The sequence below is a fragment of the Myotis brandtii genome, unplaced genomic scaffold (assembly GCF_000412655.1).
Source record: "Myotis brandtii unplaced genomic scaffold, ASM41265v1 scaffold39, whole genome shotgun sequence".
Lineage (NCBI taxonomy): Eukaryota > Metazoa > Chordata > Mammalia > Chiroptera > Vespertilionidae > Myotis > Myotis brandtii.
Window position 1 is genome coordinate 5047546 of NW_005364953.1, and position 12024 is coordinate 5059569.

General features: G+C 37.3%; 1 protein-coding gene across 1 annotated transcript; it reads left to right on the forward strand.

Moving 5' to 3' along the window:
* Window positions 1–952: 952 nt before the first annotated feature.
* Window positions 953–2712, forward strand: PRR32 (proline rich 32). The gene is made up of 2 exons (XM_005872760.2): window positions 953–1084; window positions 1849–2712. Exons 1-2 carry the CDS (start codon window positions 1065–1067, stop codon window positions 2678–2680), a joined length of 852 nt encoding a protein of 283 aa, XP_005872822.1. The 5' UTR covers window positions 953–1064; the 3' UTR covers window positions 2681–2712.
* Window positions 2713–12024: the final 9312 nt, after the last annotated feature.

Genomic DNA, 12024 nt, shown 5'->3' on the forward strand with positions numbered 1-12024 from the left:
TGTTTAGGAATCAATAAATAATTTACAATTTTTAATCATAAACCTGTGTTTTCTATCAAAATTACTTCTTGCGTGAATTTTGGGACACCCTTTAGAGCAAAGTTAGCAATCTTAAATGAGGGGATGACCTTTGTAATTTTAGAGTGAGTAATCTGTAAATAAATTGATGGCAGAAAATAAAAGCTGGGGATGTATTCTTGCTTAAAGTGGGAGAGGGGGTGGAATCTAGGCAGGAAAACAGAAAGTGCAAAAAAGTTACAAGGCAATATAGGAGCTAATATCTGTACATTTTGATATCTGTTATGCCTTGTATTCCCTCCTTCCACTTGCAGAGAAGTATCCAGAACTCCATTGTAATATATATTACACACACCTGATAAACTAGGAGGTAGGATGAAGAAAATAACTGTAAATCAAGTGACTAAAAACTAAAAGCCAGTATGATTCTTAGATGGATTTTTATAGTCCTATTTTGTTTCATCTTCACATGAGAGACTCAGATTAAAAAGTAATTTAACCCTCCAAATCTCTGTTCCCCACCAAGTTAATAATATGAATTCCCAAAATGGAAGTTTAAATGAGAAGATTAGACATGGAATCGTGCTCAATGTTTGTATTTCCAAACTCAAAGAAGAAACATGACAACTGTCTTTCCTAAGTAAAACTTCAGGAGTAACTTTTTACAAAAGATCATGACTCCATGCTTCTTCTAAAATCTTGAAATGATTTGTCTTTCCAACTGGACTGCAACCGGGCTAAGGGACTGAATGTCTTTACCATCCATCTACTACTGTGCAAAAAAGGAATCGTACATTTAGCTTCAGAGTGTCACAGATTTATACTCTCCCCCGCCCCGCTCATTGTTCTGCCTCTGTTACCTAGCAACAGGTTACCTCAGCAAGAGAACACCAAGCCTAGAACAACGCAGTTGTTCCCTGGCTTCATTCGCGTGGCTGAGCTGCTCTAAGGCAGACGCGGAAGATATCGCTCCCGACCGAGTTGGCCTGTGTGGGCGTGCGGCCGGTTTTCTCCATCCTCTCCGGCTTTCCTGATCGAATTTCTCCATGGCTTGTGTTGAGAATGTGTAAGTACAAAACTGAGTACAACTGAATTGTTTTCCTGTGTAAGTGGGACATGGACAAGTGGGTCGGAGGTGGTGGGGAGGGGATCCCAAATACTTGTAGGTTATAAACTCAGGTAATAAGAATACTGAATTTAAGGGTGGCGGTTTTTAAAAGGAATTTCAAAACAGAAGTTATAAATCCTTTGTCTAAATGGTGGGGTTTAAACACGAGGAAATTCCTACTCTGGGGTGCGGTATGGGTGGGATGAAATTAAATTTTAACAAAATTCCTTGTGACTGTTGAATGATGCTGCATAAAGAGGAACAAACTGCAGTGTTTTAACATAACTAACCTTTCTTCGGCTTCTGTGGAGAGAAAACATGTTTCCCTCGCAAGTGTCCTGAGCATGCCTGCCAGAATCTGAATGCTAGGTTTAGTGGATCATTGATCCTACTGGGACTGTAAGAGCTGGTGTTTTCTATGGCATACCTAACACTGTGGCCCTTAAAGAAGCTACCTGGGTCTTCTAGTCTTCCTTGCTGCCTTGAGGAGGTGGGGAAAGGGGAGATGGGGTGGAGCCACAGGTTAGTTAAAAGGGTAATCACAGAGCCTGGTGCCAAAGAGGTCGAGTTGTAAAAGTGTTTACTGACTACACATGGGAAGAGATAGAACTCTCTCCTTTTCCCTGGTGTATTCAGTGAGTTCAATCAATCACCTATTTCAAGGTATTTCCTGATTGCTGCATTTTCATTTTTATCAACTTATTTATTTCTATCTTTGCAAGCCTTGAAGGACATGCTTCTTCATCCATAGCAATGACTGTAGATGAAAATGTGAAACCAAGACCTGACCCCAACAAATTCCTCCAGTGTTCGAGTACCATGCTGAAGGAAGAGGCGGAATCCTGGGGCAAACCTCGTAGACCCTTGAGACCTCCCCTCTACGTGCCACCAGAACTGACAAGAGGGCAACTGGAGGGCCCCAGGGAGAGAAGAGGATCCTGCATTCCTGTCGACACTTTGAGAGCTCTCCAATGCCCATACTGGCCTCCACCTGCTGCTGCGAAAGGGTCCCTAGCAACAGCAGAAGTAAATAGTTCTGTGGGGTTGGCAGGCTGGGGCCAGATGGGACAAGATTCTATTAATGTGTCCCAAAAATTCCCTGGCTGCTCTCCCTCAGTGATGATAAGCAACGAGGGCGCTGAGGGTGGTGTCAATAAGGCAAAGTTCCATTCGGTTTTGCAACAAGGTCAAGGGTTCTTTCCACCCAGGGGCCCACTAATAAAAGATCCTCCACCTATCCCCACTGTTGGATCAGGGATAAAGATGGAGGAGCCTCCAGTAAATGTGAAAATGGCTGGCAATGAAAAGATGCCTCAAGCTGCTTTCCCACTGGGAGGCCCATGGAACCCCATGTATAATTGCCCAAGGCCTATCATCATGCCTGCTAGTGTTGCACATGTAGGTTGGCTCACTAATGGTCCTTGCTTCATACCATCTGGACCCCCGAGTTCCTACCCATTTCTCAATTTGCCTTTTCCTCCTCCCCCAATGTACCGTCCCCCACTGCTTCCCTATTTTGGCAATTTCCCTTCTAGTGAACTGCCACCTCCTTAATTCTTAAACAGAGAGAACAAATCATAAAAAAAGAAGGGGAAAGTAAAAAAGTGTAGGGGGAAAAGGTGAAAGCTATTTAAATGTTTTTACATTTGAAACCCTCTACCTTCTTACTCTCTGTTAAGCAATAATGTGCCTTACATATGTGGATATTCAATAAAGATCCTAAAGGTGGAAGTGTTGTGAATCATTTTTATAAACACCACTCTGGTAGTCTAAACCTTGGATTCTGTTTTCTGTTTTAAGGAAATTAAATCAGCAATGTTCCAAAGTTTTCTAAGTAGTTTAGTTGGCTCCCCATCACTGGCTTATAGCTATGTGACTGTGTAGAGGGCCCATTGGAATCTTTCTAGACTTGGCCAAGTCTAGGGTGGGGAATTCCTACCTACTTAAGATTATGAGGTTTGCCCAGAGCAGGATAGGTGTATTAAGATAAGTAAAGTCCATAAAGGTAGACCAAAGTCCAGATAATAGAGAAGAATGCACCAACAGAAAAGTAGCTAGATGAGACTGAGGTGAGAGTAACAGAGCTAACATTTCATAGCTAGAGGCAGAACCAGGCTGACAAGTTACAAAAGACAATGGGCAGGAGAGATGGAAAGAGCATTGCTGAAACATGAGCTAGTGTTTGCCTCTCAAAACTGATGATTATTAAGTACACTAGAGGCCCAGTGCACGAAATTCATGGGGGGGGGCAGCGTATCCCCTCAGCCCGGCCTGCACCCTCTCGCAATCCAGGACTGCTGGCTCCTAACCGCTCGCTTTCCTGCCTGCCTGATCGCCCCTAATCACTCTGCCTGCTTTCCTGATTGCCCCTAACCACTCACCTGCCTGGTCATCCCTATCCCTAACCACTCGCCTGCCTGCCTGATAAGCCCTAACCACTATGCATGCCTGCCTGATCACCCTTAACCTCCTCTTCCTTGGCCTCTGTTACCAAGGCTTCGTCAGGAAGGACATCTGGAATGACGTCTGGAAGGTCATTCGGCTGCCCGATCTAATTAGTATATTATGCTTTTATTATTATAGATGGTATATATAAGGCTGGCTTAAAAAGTCCAGGAACAAGGTAGAACAGAGGTGATCCCTTCACCTGTTCTCTGAACAAAGGGCTAGTATATACTCAGATTTATAAATGCAAGTGAAAATAGCTGACTCATGAGTATAATGCTGCTACTTATACTCTTCATAATGTGCTACAGCACCCCATTAAAATGATGGTTCTGGGAGATATCAAAGTTCCCAGATGGGAGCTTTTAAATATTCAAGAGACAAAAATATGGTATGGGTACAGCAAGCAGGGTGGAAGGATGGCCATTCTGACCACTGCACAACTTAATTCACAAAGTTGCCCTAAAACACAGTGCCACTGTATATGAACAACCACTAGATTAGAAATGTCTCTAAAGGACAATTCTTCAAATGAGCATTTTTCATGCCCAGAGCTAATGATGTAGGTGGTGTAAGATCTTGGTTGAAGGCTGACAAAACCTGCAGATCCAAAAGACAACTAGCCTACAAGCAAAACCATTAATGTGCTTTTAGCACCAATGACTGTTTCTTTGCTGCCCTGGTAGAAAGGACACATGGATCCAGGAAGTCTCTTTCTCTCCATTTGTTTCCTGATAGGTTGTTCTACATTTATAGGTGGTAGTGCAAAGCTTAGAAGGAGCTTACTAAAATTTCCCTCAGTCTGTGTATGTCCTGAAGCTGGCACAGTTCCATCAATTCACTGTGGTGGGTTGAGCAGAAGTATTCAGCAAATCATTTGACAGCTGTTCACTATGAGGTAGCTTAGTCCCAAAGTACCAAGCACTTATTGAATTTTCAGCCTTAATGAACAGAGGAGTTGAGCATGCTTATTGTCATCAAAAATCTCTTTTGAGCCAGATGTTAAATATTTTGACAAGGAATCAAGTTGTTGTATCAATGCAGTGCTGCGTCTCTGGAGAGTTGCCAAAAGGTGTGGTAAGTGGCAGCAGAGCAAGGATACTTTTGCCTTCTCGAAGGAAGTGCCCTGATAAATGCTCATAAAGACTTTACTCACAATTATAGCAACCATGACAAATTCACTGTAACAAAAAAGTGCCACCAACACAATCTGCTCTTTTTACAACCCTCTGTTCTCTTTCCAAATACCCTGTATTTATTGTCTATGTCATTTCTAATCACCTAAAATAAGCAACAAAGAATAACTATTAGCAAATAGAAGCATTGAAGTTTTATATATACCTCTGAGGTGCAGGATAAATTTATATATAGATATAAATATAGATGATATAGATATAGATATAGATATAGAGATAGAGATAGAGATAGAGATAGATATAGATAGATATAGATATATAGATATAGATATAGATATAGAGATAGAGATAGAGATAGAGATAGATATAGATAGATATAGATATATAGATATAGATATAGATATAGAGATAGAGATAGAGATAGAGATAGATATAGATAGATATAGATATATAGATATAGATATAGATATAGAGATAGAGATAGAGATAGAGATAGATATAGATAGATATAGATATATAGATATAGATATAGATATAGAGATAGAGATAGAGATAGAGATAGATATAGATAGATATAGATATATAGATATAGATATAGATATAGAGATAGAGATAGAGATAGAGATAGATATAGATAGATATAGATATATAGATATAGATATAGATATAGAGATAGAGATAGAGATAGAGATAGATATAGATAGATATAGATATATAGATATAGATATAGATATAGAGATAGAGATAGAGATAGAGATAGATATAGATAGATATAGATATATAGATATAGATATAGATATAGATATAGATATAGATATATATATCCTATGTAGAGCTGTGTACCTATATAAAAGTTATCAGTAAATGCAATGATCTAATAAGCTTGAGATCATATTGTTAAATGCAAGTGAAATGCAAGATTTTTTTTATATATTTTTATTGATTTCAGAGATGAAGGGTAAGAGAGAGAGAGAGAGAGAGAGAGAGAGGAATATCAATGATGAGAAAGAATTGTTGATCAGCTGCTTCTTGCAGGCCCCACACTGGGGACAGAGCCCACAATCTGGGGAAGGTGCCCTAACTGGGAATCCAATCAAGACCTCTTCATTCATAGATCAACGCTCGACCATTGAGCCATGAATATTTTTTTATTGGTAGCTTCTGTATGGAAATACTATATAATTTCATTATCACAGGTCCTCCAAGACAGCAAAACATCCAGTTTTAAACGAATGATTTGCCTTAAAATTATTTTTTTATTCTGATGCAATATGGGTCGATATTAATCCTATGCCACAACATCCTATTCATTTTGAAAAGTGATTATAACAAAATATATTCAACACTCCTGAACATGTATGTTTTCCCTCTTTTCTGTGGCTTAAATAGCTTCTAAACATGAGAGAGAAAGATAAACACTGACCAAGTATTCCTTTCTTTTGAAGGGAATGGGAATGGGAATGGGCTAAGTATTTCCTATTCTAAGTTTTAATCATTGTTACAAGAAGATTCATGTTGTACTGTTTATTATTTATAGTTCTCAATATATTCCTTGTCATAAGACTACAGCATAGGAATTTTAATGGCCTACATATTCTCTACAAGATAATAATTATCTGTACAACTTTGACCTTTTTCATGTCCCAAAGTATGATTCACTAGCCATTTTTATTTTCCACTTTCACAACTTCTGTAGCCCAGTGGAAGAGGCACACATGCAACCAATCAAACTACAGAAGACTGAAAAGGTTAAGGTTCAAAGCAATGAAATTTTTTAAGTTTATAACCTTTCATGAACCAAAAATGACACTAAAATTATACCTCATTCAGTCCAGCCAGAGTTGCTCAGTGGATTTAGCGTCGTCCTATACACCAAGAGGTCACCTGTTTGATTTCAGATCAGGGCCCATGCCTGGTTGCTGGCTCCATCCACAGTAGCGGGCATGTGGGAGGCAGCGGATTGGTGTTTCTCTTTCTCCCTCTTCCTCTAAGAAATCAATATGAATATATCTTTAAAAATTATACTTTATTCTTCTGAGAATTATTATAACAAAAACACTAAACAGGACCAAGTAATTTATTTCCACTGGAGTCTTAAGTTTGAGATCATAGTGCTGTCTTCATCTACCATGGTACAAGAGGTTTATTATATGACTATCACTAAATAACTAGGTAGCATATGAGTGAGAAAGATATCCTTCCATAGCTATTACATTGCACTGTAACAATGGGATTTGATTATCAAATGTTACTAAGAGATGGTGATTTTTAAAGGACTTAAATATAGAACTATATACTAATAAAATGACTCTATTTCAAGATCAATGAGCCAAAGCCAGAGAAAAAAAAGAAATTTTAGGCTGACAAAAAACACTCAGTCATGTCATAGGTTAATTCCATAGCTACCACAAATCCTTGTATGTCTTCTTTGTAATGAGCTAGATTGAATGATATTCCCACAGAAAGAGCAAGTGATGAAACTAAATTAAGTAAAAGAATCCATCTATTTCTCTACAGTGATATTCATTTTTTTCTTTACTAGTATATAATGGAAATGTATAACATTTATCAAATCAACTCTAAATTTGAGAAGTAAGAGAAACTGTGCTTTATCATGCAATCTTTTTCTTAAGTGCTTGAGCAGGTACTACTCTTGCTAACGACTGATTAAATATATATGCTTCCTAACCCAACTTGGGGACTTTACTGCCACTCAGAAAGTCTTTCTCAATAGCTCAATTTCTCAAAGAAACTATCTGTAATACTTATTTTCAGAATGTGACTCCACCATTGTTTTTTTGAGGATGGACCTGCATCCTACTTTACTTTAGGGAGGTAAAAATGACTGCATTTTTCTCAACTCTGAAAACCTCTGCCCAAGTAGAATAAAATAATATGAATCACACAGATCCATCAATTCACCATAAAGAATTTTGTCCATCTAATAGTGTTTAATCATATAATTCTTTTAAATATATACATGTACAACTGACTTCAAACAACACCCTGATTGTAAAAGCTTTGACTTAGAAGCAGAGCAACACATGGAGTATGAAGGTTGATGGACCGTGTTTGTGCATGTGAGAAAGAGAAAACCAGATGGAGAAAGACAGAGGAGTAAATATAGAGAGGGGCAGGGCCACTGTCAGTTTAGAAGAGAAAAGTGCTTTACAGCAGGAAACAGCTGTAAATTGGGAGTACTGTGGGAAAAGTAACAAATTTGGGTATGGGAGAACATAATCCAGAGAAGACAGAAGAGGTAGTTTGAAAAGAAAGAAGAGTTGTGGATTGAGTGCTTCATGACAGAAAGGGCTTCATGTAGGCGCTGCACATTTGAAAGGGTGGGGATGAGGTGATTAGAGAAACACTATCCAGTCTTCCTAAAACTGAATCTACCTCTGCTGCTTCATTCCTTCCTGTAAATATCATCTGTCCTTAGATAGCAGCCAATCTCATATCCCCTCGGTGAAACTGGAAGCCCTTTCTGATTCAGGATTCATCATTCCCTCAAACTTTGACTAGCAGATACACCATCACCAAAGTTAACTTTATTAGTGAAGTGGGTATACAATGAATTAAGCTCACAAAAGAACACTTTCAGTTTTTCAAATATACCAGATCCTGAAGTTTTTAAAATTTAAACTTCAATCTTTTTTCCTTAGTGAGGCACACTAATCACTTTTTAATTTTTTCTTTTCACTCCTCCCACTAAATCATAATTTTCTGAGGTGGAGCTGCTGGCTTTATTAATCACACTTCATCCATAAACCAAGTAATCTATTATTTTCCCCACAGGACATATTTATACCTCTTTTAGGTGTAAAATCCTTATACATTGTGTTAATACTCATTGGTACATAATTCTGTTGGTAATACACTGTACAATAAATGTATCGAAGACGGTGTTTAATGCCCTAACTACAAAGTTGGTTATCCATAAATAGAACAATTTTTGTTCTAGGTTTTCTTTTTAATATATTTTTAATGATTTCAAAGAGGAAGGGAGAGGAAGAGAGATATAGAAACATCAATGATGAGAGAGAATCATTGATTGGCTGCCTCCTGCATGCCCCCTACTGGGGATGAACCCTGCAACCTGGGCATGTGCCCTTGACCTGAATTGAATCTGAGACCCTTTAGTCTGCAGGCCGACGCTCTATCCATTGAGCCAAACCGGCTAGGGCAGTGGTCGGCAAACTCATTAATCAACAGAGCCAAATATCAACAGTACAACGATTGAAATTTCTTTTGAGAGCCAAATTTTTTAAACTTAAACTATATAGGGAGGTACATTGTTATTAACTTAATTAGGGTACTCCTAAGGCTTAGGAAGAGCCACACTCAAGGGGCCAAAAAGCCGCATGTGGCTTGTGAGCCACAGTTTACCGACCACGGGGCTAGGGCAATAGAACAATTTTTTTAAAAAATTTGTATTACTAATAAGTTACATCTGGTGAAAAATAAATAATGATTTATAGTTTAAAAACCTATTAGAGAGTCTTATAAAAATTATCAGTAAAATTATGGACAATCCCAAATTTAACAGAATGGCATGACTTTTAAAAAGCATTTCTTCAGAGTTTATATGAACTTTATCGCTTCAGTGCTAGGTGTTTTCACAAACCAATTACAATCTATATGCATCCCACATTGTCGAAGTTTAGGATTAGTTAACACTTTTAACCTTGCTAGTCAAATGAATCCATGTACATACCACTTCAAAACAGAGCAAACACATATCCTGTAGGCACTTGCTATGAAGTTAACTTATATAAGGAAAATGTCAATTCTAATGCCTTAATGTCACCCTCTCTATTCAACTTGATGTTGTTATCAGGCTCAATCAACATGATTGGAAAACTGGTAAGATGTCCTTCAATTTTGGGTCTTAGGCTCATCTAACCCCTCCCCCCCAAAACAAACAAACAAACAAACAAAAAACAACAACAAATATAACAAAGTATAAGATATGGAATCCATAGCTGTGAAGATTAAAGTTATTCAAGGTCCAATTACTTAACATATGTTATAAGAATAGTTAGACATTGGGTACTATTGAAAATAAAAACCAAGCAAACATCTGTAGAAATGACAAATTTCTATGAGAGCATTAGTTTTCCTTCAGTAATAGAAGATATATACCCTTTATAGTAAACTGGATGTTCATATGCTCCTGACTCAGTATTTATAATTTCTACCTCTTCTATTGGTCTGATAGGTCTTCAACTTATAAATGGAGAAACTGAGACTTGAGAGATTTAGTGATTTGACCAAGAACAAAATGTGACAGAATCCTCTTGTGACACTATATTTCAAATGTATTAAAGATATAAATGTAAAAAAAAGAAAAATTTATATGAATACTAGAGGAAAATATAAGTGAAATAGGTGAATATTTATACAATCTTGATCTTTCTTCTCATGGCAATAAATTCATAAATAATAAAAGAACACATTAAAATGTTAAAATAATATGTATGTCAAAATTATCATAAACAGAATTCAGCAAATAAAAAACTTGAGAAAATTTGGAACATATCTAGAAAAAAGTGTAAATGATATTAACAAATAAGACATTTATGAGCCATTAGAAAAAGTGCATATCCTCATAAAAATTTGCAAATTACATTAAGAGGTAATTTACAAAAGAAAAAATGAAATGGCTAATAAACAAAAAAATTGGTTTATATGTGTTAGCTAAAATAAGAAATATAATTTCTTATCTGTCAAATTGGCAATGCTTCTCTTACATAATTATATCCACTGTCGGAGAGAGTTTGGGCATATGGGAGTAGAAATGGCAAAATATTTCTTGGGACTATGTTGCAATATTTTTAAAATTCTTTAAAATTGTAATGTTCTTTGATCCAAGAATCCCACCGGGATCCTAGAGAAATAATCATGAATATGGGTAAATCTTTAGCTATAATTAGGCTCGTCTTAGCATTGTAACTGCCAAAAATAAGAAGTAAAATAAATGTTCCAAAATGCCACCATCAGAACAATAACAGACAGTTATAATTTTAAAAATATGCTAAGAGAAATAAGCCAGTCAAAGAAAGATAAATATCACATGATCTCACTCATTTGTGAAATATAATGAACAACATAAACTGATGAACAAAAACAGATCTAGAAACAGAGAATCATCGATCAGACCGTCAAACCTCAGAGGGAAGGTAGGGGAGGGTGGGGATAAGGGTGAGAGATCAACCAAAGGACTTGCAGGCATGCATATAAGCCTAACCAATGGACACAGACACCAGGGGGGTGAGGGTATGAGTGGGAAGGTGGGAGGCAATGGGGGGGGGAAAGTACACACATGTAATACCTTAATCAATAAAGAAAAAAAAAACTTTAACATGCATTTTAAGTAAAAATAAAATTCACAAGTATATGACCTTGATCAAGTATGTGACATTGATCTATATGTCTGTTTTTATGCTAGTATCATGCAGTTTTGATTACTATGGCCTTGTAGTATAGTCTGATATCAGGTAGCATGAGTCCTTCAACTTTATTCTTCTTTCTCAAGATTACTGTGGCTGTTTGGAGTCTTTTGTAATTCCATATAAATTTTTGGATCATTTATTCTAGTTCTGTGAAATACGCCATTAGTATCTTGATCAGAATTGCATTGCATCTATAGATTGCTTTGGGTAGTGTGGACACTTTTAAAAAATATTTTTAATTGATTTCAGAGAGGAAGGGAGAGGGAGAGAGAGAAACATCAGTGATGAGAGAGAATCATTAATCAGTTGCTTCTTGTCATTAATCAGTTGCTTCTTACATGCCCCCTACTGGCAATTGAGCCCATAACCCAGACATGTGCCATGACTGGGAATCGAACTGTGACCTCCTGGTTCATAGGTTGATGCTCAACCACTGAGTTACAATGGCTAGGCAGTGTGGACATTTTAACTATGTCAATTCTTCCTATCCTTAACATAATATATGCTTACACTTGTCTGTATCTTCTTCAATTTTTTTTCTTCAGTGTTTTATAATTTTCTGAGTACAAGTCTTTTACATCCTTGGTTAAATTTATGCCTAGGTATTTTATTTTATTTTTGATGCAATTGTAGGTAAGTGGATTCAAAAAAAAAAATCTGTGGCCCTAACCGGTTTGGCTCAGTGGATAGAGCATTCAAGGGTCCCAGGTTCGATTCTGGTCAAGGGCATGTGCCTTGGTTGCGGGCACATCCCCAGTGGGGAGTGTGCAGGAGGCAGCTGATCGATGTTTCTCTCTCATCGATGTTTCTGACTCTCTGTTCCTCTCCCTTCCTCTCTGTGAAAAATCAATAAAATACATTTAAA